The sequence below is a fragment of the Tasmannia lanceolata genome, unplaced genomic scaffold (assembly GCF_043159265.1).
Source record: "Tasmannia lanceolata isolate RefF3 unplaced genomic scaffold, GAP_Taslan_0.1 ptg000007l, whole genome shotgun sequence".
Classification (NCBI taxonomy): Eukaryota; Viridiplantae; Streptophyta; class Magnoliopsida; order Canellales; family Winteraceae; genus Tasmannia; species Tasmannia lanceolata.
In genome coordinates, this window is record NW_027518684.1 from 12,239,450 (window position 1) to 12,257,879 (window position 18,430).

Consider the following 18,430-nt stretch of genomic DNA (forward strand, 5'->3'; position numbering starts at 1 on the left):
AGGTCTTTACCCTCTGCACCCCTTGCAATTTACAATAAACCCGATGTTTGATCGGACATGGCGAAGTGCTCTTTTTTGGGAAAGGGAGGGGGGAGTTGCCTCCCAATCAGGCAAATCAGTGAGGGTATTACTATTAGCAGAGTTCTTAATTACTTGGCGACCTTTAATTAAGCCAATAGTCGATGGCAAAGGAAAAGAAAAGATGGGACTTTCCTTTACTGTGAAAAATGTGCTGCTACCATTTCTTTAGGTTAATGATATTGGCACTAACATCTTTTAATAATTGCACAAACTCATCTTGTCTTCTTTTTTTAATTGGCTATTGAGCTGTTTGGAAAACTGTAAAAACCTTTTGACATCAATTTAAATACTAAAAGAAAAGATGGCTTAGTGCAATTGTCAAAACATGGTAGTGCCAATATCAGTAGTAGCCTTTCTTTAAGGTCAAAATTACATGATTTTGTTGTAGGATTCTCTCCATTAATTTTGGATCAATGTTGATGATTTGGTTATCTAAGGGTGTGATGAAACACCCTTCTTTCTTTCTTTCTTTCTTTTTTGAATGGTAACGAAGCTCATGAGTCTTGAATCCGCAACTTGTAATATAACCACAGAGACTAAAAGATATGGGTGGGTCATCCAGGGCATGGCAAAAGCTGCATTAAGAATTATATTACTAAAATATAAGTAAAAGTGTTTATATTAACATGTAGGTCAGTCAATCTGTTCTGTCATCATGGGGGGCTCTTTATTTGGGTCTTCCCTATTTTACCCATTTATCTAAAGGGGGGCAACAAGCATTGTTAAGTGAAGTGGGATAATTTATAACCTCTTAAAACCCATGTAGACAGCTATTTAATCTCTGATTTCTATGAGCAACTTTCAACATCCTCTGATAAGAAAACCACCTTCACCCATTTGGATTTTCCTTCTCCACTTTGGCTTAACTCCTTTGGCTTCCTCTCTTTACACATGAATCTGGGTTCTTGTGAAGGAATATCAGAAGAGGATAATTGGGAGGAGATACAGATATATGCCAGATGTTCCTCTACCTGTCACCTTTTAGGAAGAAAAATAAAAGAAAAGAACATTTCTCCAAATCTCATTTCTTCATGGGGTCCACCACAATCAATCTACCACTTCATAGAGCTGGTTTTCCGAAGAACACGTGGCGGTCTTTGCTTCTCTAGCACAGGGATCCGATTTTCCATGAGCTGCAAACCATTTTGACTGTTAGATTTGTATGCATTGAACTAACTACCATTACTATATCTTATTCAAAGTTAATGAATTGAATGAACAATGACCATGAAAAAAGAATAAATGTAAGAGACTATATATTGAACTGTAGAGGAAGAACTATGTCCATAGTATTAAATATGATACAGAGTTCAAACAACATAGTAAGTGAATACATACAGAGTTTGTGTTTTAGAAGAGAGGATTACAGGCAGCACCACAAGATATACAAATGTTTTTGGGTAAAAGGACACGGGCATTTCTCACACTGCAATGACCATTCATGCCAGTGACCACTTGCATAGTCCTGCTGTACTACTCGTTTTCTTTCTTTAATGTAGATATAAAATTACTGTACTATTTTGTCTCTCTTAAGGTTGGCAAGGGGCTAATCACTTTACGATTTTATCTCTCTTCAGGTTGGCAAGGGACTTACAAGAAAATTGATAACTTCAAACTATCTAGCCAATCAGACCTGAATAAAAGTTACCACTCCGAAAAAAAAGGAAAGAAGAAAAAGACATATCCTGAGGTAGATAGCCAACAGTCATGGACCCGGAAGTGAATGAGTCTATTGGCAGCAGTTTACCTACTGCAATGAGAACGGTTTATGGGGTTACGTTTGGGGGATTTATGGGTTAGGGGTTACGGATCAGTGTTTAGAGTACGCCTGTCCAATAACCAATTTGGTCCCGACTCCCTAGGTAAGGAATAACAAGTTCCACCAAAATATGCAGTCAATACAGCTAGAACCACCCATAATCCAAGTTAATTCACAAAGTTTTTTAAATCAAGCTGTGAGATGGACACGAGATACATGCAGGATCATCAAGCTGTGAGAGACAACTTGGTAGATGTTCCTTTCTGTTCCGAAGCATGACACTTAATTTTGAGTGAACTTAGTTAGAAGAACAATTTCATGATCTGCAAAACTACAAATCAACATCTCTGCCATCGTGCTAGCTCAATAGAGAGTTTGTGGGGCATACAACTTTGAGAATGATTTCCAACATCTTTAGCAGTTGATAATTTTAACAATTCCCCTGATTGAATATGTTAACTTGGCAATTCATAAGAAAGAAATACTGACTACAAACTTCCAAAACTCACGTTCAGAAAATACAATATAGCATATTTCTTTTGCTGATACTTTATTAATAATAACTTACGATTTGTGGACATGGATTGGTGTGTCGAGTGTCGACACAGATACAAGATGTCCAACATAAGAATCCCTAAAAATCTAGACACCAGGACATGTCTGTATGCGTACTTACATATAAAATTACTGATTATTAATCATAATTTATAATATAATAAATATGATATTTCGTTTAACAAACTAATAAATCTTAAGATTAAGAAACTATATGTTTCAAAAAACTACGAGACAATCAAATAAGAGCACATTCATCAATCTAAACTAGTTATCATGGGTCTCCAGTATGCATTGAGGAAGAGGGAAACCAATTGGATACAATGAATACAAAATTACTATAGTGTTTTAGGTTTAGGAGAGAGGGGGCAACAACAAATATTTCTTAAAGAATAGTTAAAAGAAGAGCTAATGATAAAATAAGAGTTAATGATAAAAGAGTAGCTAAACACAAATATTCAATAATAAATAATATTACACTTGACACAGTAAAATAAAATCTCGATGCGCCCGCATTGAGTCTGGCAGTTTTAGCAGTACGTTTACAAGTGTTGAAAGGGATGCCAATGCATGTTGACACGCATGTCTGGTGAAAATCAAAGTGTCGACTAACTCATAGATACTAACTAGCCCCCTGGAAGTTGCAAACGGCACACAGTGCCAAGGAATTGTATTTCTTTTTTTCTTTAGTAATCAAGGTGGTAAGCAATAGTGGCAAGGAATTGTATAAAATGTTATATGAAGAGAGCCTGACAAATTAGCTCAACTTTACCATATGCTGTTATCAGATTTGCAGCAGGAGGTTCAATTAAAAATGCAGAAAGAAATAAAATATCTCCATCTTGACAATCCATGTAATCCAAAAAACAACTTCAATAATAATGCAGAAATGCTGGCAAAGAACCACCATTGGGATCTGGTAAGGTCTGGTGTTCCTAAGTTTATGATTTCAGTTCACTAATCCATGTGAGGTATAAATTGAAGTTAGCAACACAATCACCTAGGTGAAACTGTATTAATTTCTTTTTAGGATTAATCATATATTTGTTAAGGGGTTAGTGTTTCTAGTCGGCCGACCAGAAAACGTTTTCTAGTCCGTCGGCTAAAAACACATGGGCCCACATTGTTTGGATTATCCAAAGCATTCATTTGAGAGGCCGGGACATAGATAGGGGGTACCCAAAAAGTCAGCTCCATAGGATCATCCTAACCCTTCAATTTGTGGAGCTAAAAAATGGACAGATTTGTGCAGGTTTAGAAACACTTTTCACTAATATATATATATATATATATATATATATATATATATATTTGTCAAACTCTTACGAGTCAACTCTCGAGTCGAGTCGAGTCGTCGGGCTTTCGAGTCGAGTCGCCCATGCGAGTCGCCTTTGTCGAAAACTCTTACGAGTCATCTGATGACTCTTACGAGTCGCTCCGAGTCAAGTAAAAAAACTATGACTCTTACGAGTCGTTGGGCCTGGGCTTTCTTGCTTTGATGGTTGAAAACTTGGAAGTAGGAACTTAAAACTTAATTATTTTTGTTCATGCAAGTTACAAGCATGTAGTTATTTATTAGTAAATGGTAGGCCACACACCATCAAAACATGAGATGTAAAATGGTGGGCTCCAGTCAAATGCATTGGTTTGGGTAGGGACGGTGGAGTGCGGACACCACATTGTCAATAACATTAGGGGTAAAATGGTGGGCCCCACTTTCTACATTGGTTTGGGTAGAGACAGTGGGCCCCACCAATCCTAGGCATGGTCATTAAATATTGGGCCCTACCCCATCATAGCATGAGGTGTAAAATAATTAGTCCAAACCATTCAAAAAAAGCTGGTCCCACGGTGTATGCATGGGTTTAGATAGAGTTTGTGGCCTCATTAGATCAAGGGTAAAATAGTGGACCCTACCCATGCTATCTTGGGTATAGAATATGGGCCCCACCCCACCCAATCAAAAGATCAAAACATGATGTAGCGGAAAATACTTTCCAGGAAAAACGTTTTCTAGAAAAGGTGAATGACATTTGGAAAGTTACGTGCTTAGTATATATTATGGATTGATGGATGGATAGATGGATATTTTTGGCTTCGTGCTTTATCTATGTGCAATTGGGTTATATATTTTTTTTACATGCTTCATCTTTTGAGATATAATGATATTTTTTTCAACTACATTTCTACTCTTTTCAAAAACTCTTACGAGTCACGAGTCATAAAATTAAGAAATCGAGTCACGCGTTGACAACTATGTATTTACATGCTTCATCTTTTGAGATATACTGATATTTTTTTCAACTACATTTCTACTCTTTTCAAAAACTCTTACGAGTCACGAGTCATAAAATTAAGAAATCGAGTCACGAGTCGAGTCACGGGTTGACAACTGTGTGTGTGTGTGTGTATTATTAAAATCAAGGACGCATGAGTAGGGGACAAGAAGTCCCCAAAACACCGCATAATTTCAAGATCACCCGAGATTCGGAGTGATGTTACAATAGTTGATCTCCCACCAGGGATGCTTCCCCAATGATGGTTACATCACGGTTTGCTTCGGCCTTAGCCAAGGCATCAGCAACAGAGTTTGCAGACCTCCGTCTATGGGTGAGCTGTAGACGGATGGAGCGAACCAAATCTCTAATTTCGTCAACCTTGGTAGCCAGCCACCAAGGTCCGCAACGCCGGTTCATGGCCCACGCAATGACATTGGTGGAATCACCTAGGAAGCATGGGTACTCTCCTGGGGCTCCCGTACCCGACATGTATGGAGTGCGAGTACCAAGGAAGCAGGATTCTTCCCTGGGAGCCTTCGATTCCCGCTTCGATTCCCGTTTCGATTCCCGCTTTCGATTCCCGCTCTGGCAACCTTTAGTAGGATTCTTCCCTGGGAGCCCTTCGATTCCCGTTTTGATTCCCGCTTTCGATTCCCGCTCTGGCAACCTTGGCGAGTACGCCCCGGGTACGCCCGGAGTACATACCCCAATTTTATTTTTTTTTAAACCAATTTTGGTTGCTAGGTGCATGTCGGGTACGCACCAACTCGTACCCGACACCTCCTGCTTCTCTTATCTGGTTTAAATCCTTCTTGTGCTTCTTCTCTCTCCTCTCCTGTACTTAGGATTTACATGTAAACCATTTAAGTAAATGTAAATAACAGAATACTCCCATTTGGATTTATTAAAAATAGTTTCAAGACCCAGATCTAAAAGGAAAAAAAAGTCAACTCTCATGTTCTAGTACAAAATCCGAAGAAAAAGGGTCAGGTCAAAATTTTAACTTTCTTAACTTCCAAACGGTGGGGTATTTTTCAAATTTTAAAAATTCATAAAATCTATCATGTCCAAACATTATTAAATCCCAAAAGTCCGGCATAAAAAATCTCATAATTTGGTCTCTAAAAATTATTCATCTTGTCAGGCACTGGTCAACACACTGGCGACAGACTTTTTTTCTAATGAATGATGTATTGACGCCTCATGTTATGAAATATGAAACTTAATCACTTATGAAAGGAAGAGTAATATTAGAATTTTCCATTTTGGTGATGTTATTGTTATTTGATTGCTCTCCAATTATTTTTTTAAAATTTTTATAAATATATAATAAAATATTAAAATATATTATTATATTTGGCGCACCTAAACGTACCCGCACCCGGGTTTTTTGGAAAATCACGTACCCGTGTCGTGTCGTACCCGTACCTGTGCTTCATAGGGAATCACCCTCCACAATCAGGGGGCTCATGTTGTGACCTTCACACCATCTTTATCCAAACAGTAAAGCCGCCGCCGCCGCCGCCTCATTCCCATTGCAGATTCCCAAAAGAACTCCCGTCAAAGTTTAGTTTGTACCAACCTTCCGTCAAAGTTTAGCCTACTCCATATATTTGATGTGCTTAAAAGTGTAGGCCCATGACCAATCCTACATTGGCTAGCTTTAAGGGCCAATTGGACTACATCAATGATTGACGGCCTTACCTGGACGAGAGAAAGAGATAATGATGGGGGAGCTAAGTAAATATGGAATATCCTCCAACTCTCCCTCCCTCCATTCGTCATGAGAAGAAGAATCTTCCAGTGTCATATCTCACCAAGAATCAATCCTAGATCGGAATGGTCTCTTTAACCAAGTATTATGTAAGAGAAGATGGTGAGTAGTAGGGGTGCAACATGGGTCAGGTTCAACCCGATTTCAGCTTTGGTTGGGTTGACATTTCCTCAGGTTGGGGTTGGGTTATGATTGGGAAGAGCCAAGCTGATTTAATTTCGGGTTGGGTTAGGGTTGAGACCTTGAGCAATCCGATCCGACCCAAACCCAACATCGATCCTCTAATTTTAGTGTGATTTTCAAAATCTTGGTGTTTTGTTTATTTCATATTTTTTCTATTTTGGCCCTAGGCTAAACCGAACCCAATCCGATTTTGGGAAAAAAAAGGTTAGACGGTTCGAGTAAGGGTTGAGAGATTTAGAAGCGGACTGGGTTAGGGTTGACCACCCTTGACCAGAGGCTCGGGTTGGGTCGAGTTAGGGGGCTCCAACACAACTTCATGCTACCCCCCATACACCACACAACTAAACAGAGATGCACCGCATGAACTAGGCGCCGCCGCACAATGAAGAATCTTTATACCACTGATAAATTGATTACAATAATCTGCAATCCCACCACTTGAATGCTACTAGACACAAAGAACGTAAAATCTTATCACTTTCTACCTTTTCCGTATAAAATGGAGTCCATCTCTGTATGTTTATTTGGCATAAAACATTGGCTTCTGCTCTAGACATTACAATTCTCACTAGGGGTGTAAACAAGCCGAGCCGAGCCGAGCTTGGCCAGGCTCAGCTCGGCTCGTTAAGCTCAAAAGCTCGGCTCGGGCTCGAACCAGGCTCGGGCTCGGCTCGGCTCGGTCAGGGTCGGCCAGGCTCGCGAGCCTTATCGAGCTTGGGTTATATTAAATTCACACCCCTCATCTTCCCTGGACAGCCCTATCTAGTGTAATTTGACTACTCTTTTTACACTACGGGGGGTGGTCCAAGCAACAAATGGGGTTCCAAAAAAAAGTGACATATTTTGCCTCCCCCTTTCACTCCCTGGACAACCCTTTTAGTGTATATATTAACATATAAGATATATATTAAAATATATTAAATTCTTAACGAGCCGAGCCGAGCCTGTTAAGGATTCGAGCCGAGCCAGAGCCAAAATTGACACCCTTAATTCTCACCATATGAAGCTCCTCAAGTAGATGTTTAAACCATATAAGTTTAGTGGTAGTCGAAGCCATAGCTCTATACTCCGCTTCTGCTCTAGACATTGCAATTGTACATTGTTTCTTGTTGGCTCAAGACGCCATGCAATTAGAGCAAGTTCTCGTAAGTCAATTGTTCCACTGCATTTACACCTTGAGGTGACCTATCCAAGTAGTTATTCCAAGGAGGTACCCTATTTTTTATTTATTTGCCGTATATTTGGTTTTCCTTTGTATCTTGTGTAATACTATCCAAAAATGAATTCAGGTACCCTATTTTCGATTTATTTACTGTATATTTGGTTTTCCTTTGTACCCTTGTAATACTATCCAAAAATGAATTCAGGGCCGAAACAGGGTTTCTTCCATTAGTTTCGTTCTAGTAGATTGAATGATCCAGCATGAGCATATGCTGCATTGGTGTCAGATCTACACAATAAAACAACTTGTATTTATTGCAAGTTAATAATATACAGTGGAGATATTAGCCGATTTAAAAAACATCTATCGGGCGTTGGTGCCAATGTAATGACTTGTAGGAAGGTCTCCCTAAATGCCAAATGGCAAATAGAGAGGGTTTTGGTGGACTACTAAACGGGAACGGACATAAATAGCAAGAAAATGGTAGGATTTGGGGGATGATTTTCTTCATTCAGATGTAATTTGTCTAACATGTCCTTTGAAACGATGTTTTTGTCGGATCCTCCATGGATTACAAAATTTTCTTCCTGAGGTAAACCTTATTTAGAAGATGTTCTTTCATTGTTATGTTTCTTCATTGATGATCTAAGGGGGCAACAAGGATGTCTTTTGAACCAATAAATTCATCTCGTATAGAATCATTTCCACTTTGATCTCTGGGAATAGAATCATCTCTACTTTGATCTCTGGTAGTAAAATCATCTCGCATAGGATCCGAACTGTAGACAAACTTTCACGCAAAATTTATCATGGAATTTATGTATTCATACCTTTATTCCTGCATCTCAATTTTGTTCTTGTGCTCAAACAAATTGATCCACATCATAATTTTGCCCCTGATTTCAATCATCACAATCTCATCCTTGAACTTTACATGTTGGAGCTCCACGTTGATGAAAAAGCAGACTCTTAATTAAGAGGAAGCATACAGGATGAGCACTCCTAAACTTGGGAAGTGAGAAGATAACTTCGGAAGCGAGCTTTGCACCCAACTAGGAAGCTTTCTGTACCCATGCATATATTACACTTTCAATTTTTATTTTGGCATGCTCTAAAACCAAAGTTAGGCTTTATTTGTGTTGATCTAAGGGTTGTAATTGACCTTATTCTAATGTTTAAGATTAAACTAAGGTTTTAAGGTGTTGACCTTATACTTTTGAGGGGTTAATGAATAATTGCATGTTTCTCCTTTTGGTTTTGGTATTTGCCCTATGTTGATCAAGTCTAGTGTCATTTCTCTCTATCTCCATCTCTTGCCAATTTGTGAAGATCTAACGGATTATTTGATTTATTGTTTACTTCTGTAGAGAGTTAGGATACTTTTGGTGGATGTCGGGTAGTTTGCTTGCATCAATAAGTTTCAAAGCAAGTTTGATTCTGGAAATCATTTGAGGATTCACTATGGCACAGAAGAAAGATAGTGATCCACATAAAATGATTGATCAAGTGAAGCAACTTCTCCAATAGGTGGGACACATTGAAAACTATTCTACTTCATCGGGCACTCAACAGCTTCCTACAGTGCACTTGCTCATCAGTCGTAACAATAACTCACTACTCTATCTATGAATGAGGCCCTGGAGAGCAGCCCACCCAACTCCAGTTACTCCCATAACCTTGGTTCCTTTCTCTGGCACCTACATTCAAAACTGGGGGCCGCGCAAAGGCTAGATCAACTCACATCAGTTGTGGAATCACCACGTGGAGAGAAACTGGGGAACAGAGTTGATGCTAATGTGGAGATGAATGATGGAGGACGCACTGAGTCACTGACGTAACCCGTTTTATGTTATGTTCTAAAAAGCAAATCAAATTGTAAAATTATAGGAGTGTTGCATTATCGTTGTGAAGGGTCATAGAATGGGATTATTATTATTATTATTATCATAATTTTTTTGAAAAGAACAATCATAGAATGGGATTATAATTTATGATTTTCTAGACAGCTAAAGAAATTTAAGAAACAATAGAAATATAAGAAAAAAAGATGAAGTCAAATCAATCCAGTGCTAACGGTTTACATCAGATTTTAACCAATTTTCAACATTCCGTGGTATTTAATTCGAGTAGGATTACAGTCACCTTCCTACTCCTAAATTATCTTGTTAAAAAACAACCACAATTACTTCCCTTTGATGATCAAGAAAATAAAATAAAATAAAATAAAGTATCTCTATGATGGTCAAGGAAGAAAAAGCGCCATCTGGTCCATATATCTCGACCTAAGATTTGGTGGGAGTGTATGTATGCTTCCCTTATGAATATTAAACTTAAAGATAGTTTTTATTTACCCTTGTTTTCCAAGAAGGGCTTGTGTTCTGCATTAGTGTACAAATACTCAAATAGAAAACCTCTAGTGTCCTTTAAATAAGAAATACTCTCCTTGGAGTTTGACCATGACTAGGTGATTATTTTTTCCTAAAAGAGTATATTTAAAACTTAAAAAGTCATCTTAAGTTTCAAATAATAGTTATAATGCAAGCCTGGGTTTCAGGGGTCAATATTTGGGAACTTAGCAGCATGAGAAATGGCATCTAATTCATATTAATAGAAACTTACATTCCTAAATCTAAATAAACAGCACATAATAATCAAAGCAGCAAGCTCCAAAACTTTAAAATTAATTCATCAATAGAATTCAACCCATCCAAGTAAAAGTTCTAACAATAGGTTCTAATCAAAAGTAAATCAACCAACTAAGCAAGGAAACCATATCAAATAACAATCTATCAACTACTAATTAATGTCTAACTACAACCCAAAAGGAGTCTAACAAGATATAAGACTAATAGGATTGATAGGTTCAGGCTTCAGGGTATGAAGTAGAAGAAACAAGATGGGAAAGATTAGGGTTAAGGTTGAGGTGAAGTCAAATAGTCAATGGAGATGAAGAAATAAAGGATCCGTACCTAGGATCGCATACTAGGCCTCGGGTGTCATCTTGTTGCAGGTCATCTCCAAGAGAGGGAAGGGGGGTAGCTAGAGTATAGAAGGATATGTTTTTACCTTCTTTTTTTTTTTTTGAATGGTGTTATAGAAGGAGATGATCTCTGCTAATACAAAGAGATTACAAAAAAAGAGAATCAATAACAAGAAAGAGAGAGAGAGTGATCAGTTTATGATCCCAATCGAGGACGGTGAGAAAGGAATGGGAGGAAAGGAGGGGAAAAGAGAAATTGAACTACAGAACAAGACAAAGAAGCAAGAGAGGAAGTGAGAGGGATGAGTGTAAGGAGGCTGGTGAGATGGATGATAGAAGGTGCCTAGAGAAAGAGAAAATGTACTGGATGAGGGGAGGAAAGAAGATAAAGGAGGGGAGAGGGGACGTACCTTGATGCAAGAGGGGCTTCCTTTCACATTTTTTCAAAGATTTTCTATTTTAGTGGATGAATGGGTATTTATAAGGTGGCGAATTGTTTTAAGTGGTGAGGCCTATAGCAGGCCAATGGGTTATAAGATTAAGTTCACTTACTGGTTAGAGATTTTAGTCAATAAGAAATAAAGTAAGTCATGGGCAAAAGGATATAAATTACGATTTTAATAAGGGTAAATGAGTGCCATTCAAAATAAAAATAAAATAAGGGTAAGTGGGCCATGGGGGCAAAGGATATGGTGCACTATGGGCTTATGTGCACATCCCCCACATCTAGTCTAAATAAAAATGCTAATAAATCAAATAAAGTAATACATAAAAGAAAAATAACAAATGTCCAATAGTCTAATAGACAAAAAAAATCTAGGCTATGGTGACTAAATCACATCAACTTTGTAGATCTTTTCCCAATAATTCAAGACTAAACCTAAATAAATAAAACATGGATAACTGCCATTAAAAAAACATGTATAACTATATGTTCCTGAAATTTGTAATTCTAGTTAGCCGTAAAGCAGTTTTTCAAAACAGGAATTTGGCGCGGAACGCGGTTAAAGAAAATCCTAGTTGACTCAGCACGACGCGGTTGAGAACTTGGTTAACACGGTCATAATTCGGTAGAGTCAAAGGAGTTTTTACTGTAAGTAAAAAGGTGGAACGCGGCAGCAAAATGCGGAGCGTGGCCGTTGTAAAAGAGAGTCGACTCGGGGGAGTCCACAATGATGCGGGGGAGTTTTAAAACTGTCGTAAAGTCTCCTTTACAACTGGTAACCCTGACCTACATTAACTCTTCCTTCCTAACCTACTTGTAACCCTAAACAATATATTCCAATGAGACTTGTTACATGCTGCGTTAACCATTCTACCGTATCTCTTTCTACACGCTTCCAATCTGGCTTATTACTTGGTACATTAACCATTCTTCCCTATCTCTTTCTACATGCATTTTTTACGAATCATAAAATAGATTCTATTAAAAGGCGACCGAGCTGGTCCAATGAGCGCTTATTAAGCAAGCAAACCTTGTTTGGATCTTTTTGAACGGTCAAAAAGATTCTATTAGCTGTTGAGTAATTCTTCCTTGTCACCACACTTTGCATATGCAAGTTGGAAGAAGAAACCTTTCTTGAATGCTTATGAATAGGGTGGTCACCGGTGGTGTTATCACCTGGAGATGTCTCAAAACGTGCTCAAACTATTGGTACAATGAACTTGGTGGGCCAGACATCATATATCAGCCCATGGATGGCCTTGTTGTAACTTGTATCCTTAGAATAATTTTATACTTTCTCTTCAAGATATATGTCGAAAATAACTTCTTAAGCAAGCAAACCTTACCTGGTTCTTGAATGAAGGAAGAATGACCACATAACCCCCTCAATCCCTCTATGGACTAAGCCACTCTTGAGATTTGGTTGGAACTTGGAACAGATTTTGATGGTTTTCATTTCGGAAATGGGAAAAACCGAAAACGTCTCATCAAAGCCAATCCCATACCTATGCATGCGTCTCTTCGCATCTAAGCATTACTTGCATCTTTCTACAATTCAATTAAGTTTATACTTGATCTGAAGTCATACTCATACTCAGCATATTGAGTGTTGGTTTTGGGGGAGGTCAAGAAGTTTTGAGTTAGTTTCCATTCCAAATTATTTGGATCGTCCTACATTAATTGAGACCAACAAGAAACGGTAGAAGCTAAATAGGCTATTGTGAGTTGTGAATCTGCCATTCAAGAAATTGTAAGTTTTGAATAATAGCTCAAAGAGACTTCAAAAAAAAAAAAAACTCAAAGAGACTTAAGAATTTGTAACACGGAAGTCTCTACGGAGGATTACCTCAACATTGCTGCTCAAGGTTAGCAACAAGCATCACCATTAAAAAAATGTTAGCAACAAGCATGCCTTCTAATTGAGGCTAGAAAAATGTCGCACATGTACCAGCTTGGGTCTGTATTAAAAATCACCTCCGCAATGATTCCCCCACTGTCCACCCACAAACTAGAACTTGGGACTTTTGCCAATCCCCAAAGGAAATGTTTAAGTTTGCAAGAATATGATTTGTTTGATATCATGTTGAAACATTTGTAACCCCTTCGAGCAATGAGCTCCAGAAATGCACAACAAAAAGAGGTCGTACGCACTTTTTGCTGTAAATCACACATATTAACCAAATATAAAAAATAACTAAGAAATTATTAACCCGTCTTTTTAATGATAAAAAAAGGTTTCAAGCCATCCTTTTTTTTTTTTGAATGGTAGGTTTCAAGCCATCTTATGTTGGAACTTCCTTAAAAGATATGAAGTTGAAATCCATTGCTCAAGTTCTAGTCATAAATCATAATAATAGAATGCCATTTTTGATAGAATAAAATTGGGAGATCTCACTCTTTAGCCATCCTCTTTTCAATAGGTTGCACTTGACTGGATTTCCGCGATTGGCACAAATCCAGTTTATCGAACTTTATGACCAATAAATTCATCTGGTTGTTTGATTCCTAGGTTTTTCCCAGCGGAGAAGTAGTTGTATTTTTTTTCCTACAGCCTCTGTGCATCACCTAGGAGATGACACTGAAAACTTTCTATCAAATCCATTGGGCGGTGAACTATTAGAGAAAACCAAAAAACGACCTTCCTTATCAGAGTCTTTGGCCAAATAAGGGAAGATGGTCCTCAGGCGGCTAAAATAAGGCATCTCTTCTTGGGTGAGATCGAAGCAGAAGCAATTTCATCTTGCAATAGTCACGGCAACATGATTGAAGTTGAATGAGTTTGATTTGAAAAGAACCAAGATGGTGATCTCAGTGAGCTGAGCCTATCGTTTGTAGAAATGCTAATTTCTCAACTTTGAGGGCAGGGAAAAGGGGGTTAGGGAGCTCTTGCATATTTGGGACTAGAAAAGAAACACTAGTCAGATCAGTAGCTCTTTGCACAACCTCTTTTATCTGAAAAAGCACCCTTCCTAACCCCTCCTTCCCAGCCTCCACGGTATGTAATTGAATCATCCACTCATACTTCTTTCACCTCCACCTACAAATGCAAGAAAGGAAGTTTGCACAATGAAGGTAATGTTGTTGCTCCCATGCCCTACGCTAAGGTTCGACTACGAGAAATTCGTGACAGCTAAGACCTACAAGGTTGTTCCAACACCATAAATGAATCCCCAAATAGTATCAGGATTCAATAAACATTTTTTCAACTCAACTGTTTTCCAAAAATCCCGTCGCCCTCCAACTTTCCCTCCTATTCCATTTTCCATATCTGCTTCTAGCCTCCTCCCAACCTCCACAACACATGATAAAAGTTCCCTCTTATATTATTATTTTAATTCCCATGTCACCCTCACCAATTCTAGGAAGTTCCATCATCCATGCCAAAATCATTGACTCCTCAACCCATGTCAGCATGCTATGACAATGAAGACCTAAAAAGGTTGCTCAAAAAAGAAGCTACTACACACAAATACCAGTTACTCAAGTACTGTTTAAAAAACAAAAAAGGAACATCAAGTGTATTTTAAACCAATTAAAAGGTTAGAAATCTAAACCTGTGTCCTAAAATACAAAAAAAGAAGTACCAAATATATGCTTTGAATGTATCAAACTTCTCATTAATGGTGAGCATACCAAAAATATACCTAGACTGATGCAAAATCATTCTTGAAACCCTTCAAGGGTGTCCTAACGACATATAAAGAAGATACTAAAAAAATTGTATACAAAAAACCTCTAGGACGTTCCAAGAACATAACAAAGAAATGTGCCCTAAATTCAAAATGCCAAAACAGTGCCCTTAACTGGTATCTAAACCTCACAGCAATTCCTAGCAACTATGTCCATTTCAAGCATGATAGCAACAAAAGCATTCCAATGTTTCAATCAATCAACCCATGAGAAATTCTTTAGGTGAAGTGCATTTCTTTAAATCGTAAATGACAAGCGCAAATACGATCAAGAAATATGATCACGAAAGTCTCTTGAAGAATTCAAAATTTTACAAATGTACGATGCTTGATTGATTGGCATTTTAATGAGAGCTAAACGAGGTATCCTAGAACTTTTGGTGTTTATCTTTCATGTTAAAATCATAGAACCTTCTAAAAAACCAGAATATTCTCTTTGACAATCTACTTCAAGATAATGGAGCACTACTTCAGTATGCAATTGTGAAAAAAATCACATACTACACATACCTGCTTGAGCCTCTTCTTAGTTTGCTCCACCTGGAAATTATGATTTTTCATTAGTTCACAATTTTATAAAAGCAACTTAACAGAATGAAAAATTAAAGAATGCCTGATTTTACGAAGCATAAAATTGCAATATGAAATGCATTCAAATCCCTTATTTTAATTATTAAGTGAACAAACCGAGCATATTTACAAAGAAGTGCAGGATCAGTACAATACATAAACAAACCCTTGTTCCATACACGAAAATTTTTTACCAAATAATCTCCAATTCTAAAATTAATATAAAAATCCATTTCTTCTAGTAGAGATTGATTCTTTGAATTGGGTGAAACCGGTACTTAACACCTTCCGGTCCAGTAACCTGACCGTGAGCATATTTGGGAGAAGTAGACCAACGTTTAAAAAGTTATTTCCCCTTCATAGGTGGCTACTCTAATCATGTTATGAGGAACCAAGGGTTAAACCCTAATTCTGACTAACAAAGACAATGCACAGGCTAGCACGTAAATTGATACCTCTCAGGAGGGGGCGGACCCCACACCTCCAATTTGGAGAACCATACCAGAGTTTCTTCTCTTCGAAATCACAATTATAAAGATTTTAAATTTCAAGTAAAGTCTCGACAGCATTTGGATTGAAGATGTGAATAAGGTTACCAACAATCAAACTTCTACGTTCAATCAAAAATCACACTTCACCATTGGCTCAAGCTAATCGGTAAAAAAAACTCCAATGATGTCAAATCCCTTTTCACCTTCTCTGTTTCCTCATAACTCTTTTTTTATTGATGAATGCTGGTAGTTGAATGATATCGACAACAAAACGTGCCAGAGATCATAGTCATATGCAAGGGACTAACCTTAATTTTTATGTGGGTTTTGCTAATGACTTACCTTAGGGCACTTGTTATGGTGCATTGGAAACATAATTTTACACACATTTCCAATGAAAAAATCACAAAACATCCTCAAAACATGTGTGAAATTATGTTTCCAATGCACCTTAGGGCACTGGTTAGCAAAACCTTTTTCATGTTTTCCATTTTTTTTTTTAAGTTTTTTATGATCAGTAAATGCAAGTGTTTAACTTCATCATTACATAAGAAAGCAACAGAAAACAGCCAAAAATCAAACAAAGACTGGCATAACTCTATGTTTATTTATGAATGCAAGCAGTTGACTGATATCAACTACAAACAGTGACAAACACCATAGTTTTTATGATCAGTAAATGCAACTCTTTAACTTCATCATTACATAAGCAACCAACCCAAAACAGCCAAAAATCAAACAGAGAGGGGGATTCATACCTGCTCCCTCACTAGCTGTGCATTTTCCTCCTCCAGCCGCATCACTAAAGATTCTAACTCTACAGTATACGCCTTAAAACAGACACACATACCACAAATCATAATCAAGAACAAAAGAAGAGATCAAACAAGAAACAAAATAAACAATATCAATAAAAAAAAAGACTATCTAACCAATGCAAACCTGTTTTCGCTCTCGTGACCTAGCCGCAGACTCTCTGTTCTTAATCATCCTCCTCTGTCTCTGCTGCGCAACCCGATCCACCGGCTCCTGCACAGCTCGCCTCTTCCCCCTTTCTCTCACACCTCCTCCTCCTCCTCCTCCTCCTTCAACTCCATTCCCAAACCCTAAAATCGACCCCTCTACTTGCTGATCCCCAAACCTATTCCCCAAATCCACCTGATAACCACCACCCTGCGCATTCGAAACCCTAACCCTAATATCCTCCTCAACCCTAACCCTAACGTCCTCCTCCGGCCCTGCTCCCGCCTTCGCCAAAAAATCCTCCAAAGTCATCTCCTCATTAAAAACCAAACCCTCAACTACTCCAATCTTCCGATCACCTGAAATCTCCTTCCAAATCTCATCTACCGTCTTGTTATTCATCGATCCTCCTCCTCCACCGTTGGATTCGAAATGCGGTAGAGTCTCAACCGTTGGATTATCAGCATACATATTCCTAATCAGCTCATCCATGTTCATACTAGCAAAAGTATTGTTTGGATCTCCAATCGAATTAGAACTCTGTAACCCTAATTCGTACATAGAAGAAGAAGATTGATGTGTCAGATCCGAATTCCCTGAAGTCTTCATCACCGAAGCCATCTGCTGATTTTTAGGGTTTGTTTGTTTTGGAGCGATTCGTTTTCTAATTTTAGAATCGGTCGAATCTCGGGCATCTGTGCATAGATTTCGGACACTTGGAGGAAGAAAATAAAAATAAAAAACCAGAATCGGATTTTTTATTTGCACCGTCTTTCGTGGATTTTGGGAAGGAGATTGGGTATTTTGAGGGACGTGAGAGTTTCTATAAATAGGAAGAGGAAAAAGACAAAGGGAGTTGGTTTTTTTAGTGGGGCCTACAGGAGACTTTGAATTCGTTTTCTTTTCTTCCTTTCCGTGCCATGCCAAGATTTTTATGCTTTTGTAGTTTAGGAAAGAGGAGAGAGGGACGTGAGTTTATTTGTCTTTGGCCGACAACATTTTGCTTATTTTCTTAAATTAAAAGAAAATGTAGCTTCTCGAATAATATCCGTTACTGAGGAGTAGGATTGAATTCTAATGATCAGAACTATGTTTTTATAAGTGGGTCCGTTGATCTAGTGGACCATCGTCAGCCAGCTCACTTTAAGGCTACCTTTCTTATTTCTTATTACTAGGATAGAGGCTACTGATGTTGGCACCACCTTATTTTAATAATTGCATTAGATCAACTTGTCTTTTACTACGTAAACAGCTGTCAAAGGTTACTGTAGCTCCTAGAAATATCTGGATGCCTACTGAAATGGAAAAGACAAGCTGTGTTTGTGCCATTATTAAAACATGGTAGTGCTGATATCAGTACCTAAACTAATATTGTAGTTTGATTTGACAAAAGATCTAGGGAAATGATAACCCCCTTCCTTTAACGGTTTCTGTAGGATGGTTCACTGTTTGAGGATAAATTCACCCCCTTTAACGTTTTTCTTTTGCCTTTAAAACTT

The 18,430-nt window shown here is 38.0% G+C and overlaps 1 protein-coding gene across 1 annotated transcript; it reads right to left on the reverse strand.

The window, feature by feature from the left end:
• Nucleotides 1–647: 647 nt before the first annotated feature.
• LOC143881920 (bZIP transcription factor 12-like) lies at nt 648–17,748 on the reverse strand. Its single transcript, XM_077385261.1, has 4 exons — nt 16,911–17,748; nt 16,727–16,798; nt 15,418–15,447; nt 648–1,214 (listed from the first exon to the last, which is right to left on the reverse strand). The coding sequence occupies exons 1-4, from the start codon at nt 17,550–17,552 to the stop codon at nt 1,134–1,136; spliced, it is 825 nt and encodes a 274-aa protein (XP_077241376.1). The 5' UTR covers nt 17,553–17,748; the 3' UTR covers nt 648–1,133.
• Between the last annotated feature and the right edge of the window lie 682 nt (nt 17,749–18,430).

Bases quoted from the DNA above. Each gene is read 5' to 3' on its own strand.
- LOC143881920 (XM_077385261.1), bottom strand. From the start codon at position 17,552: ATGGCTTCGGTGATGAAGACTTCAGGGAATTCGGATCTGACACATCAA. The intron at 15,448-16,726 runs GTATGAATCCCC...CATAATTTCCAG, and splicing joins CACAGCTAGTGAGGGAGCAG to GTGGAGCAAACTAAGAAGAG. The intron at 1,215-15,417 runs GTATGTGTAGTA...AATGGTTTGCAG, and splicing joins CTAAGAAGAGGCTCAAGCAG to CTCATGGAAAATCGGATCCC.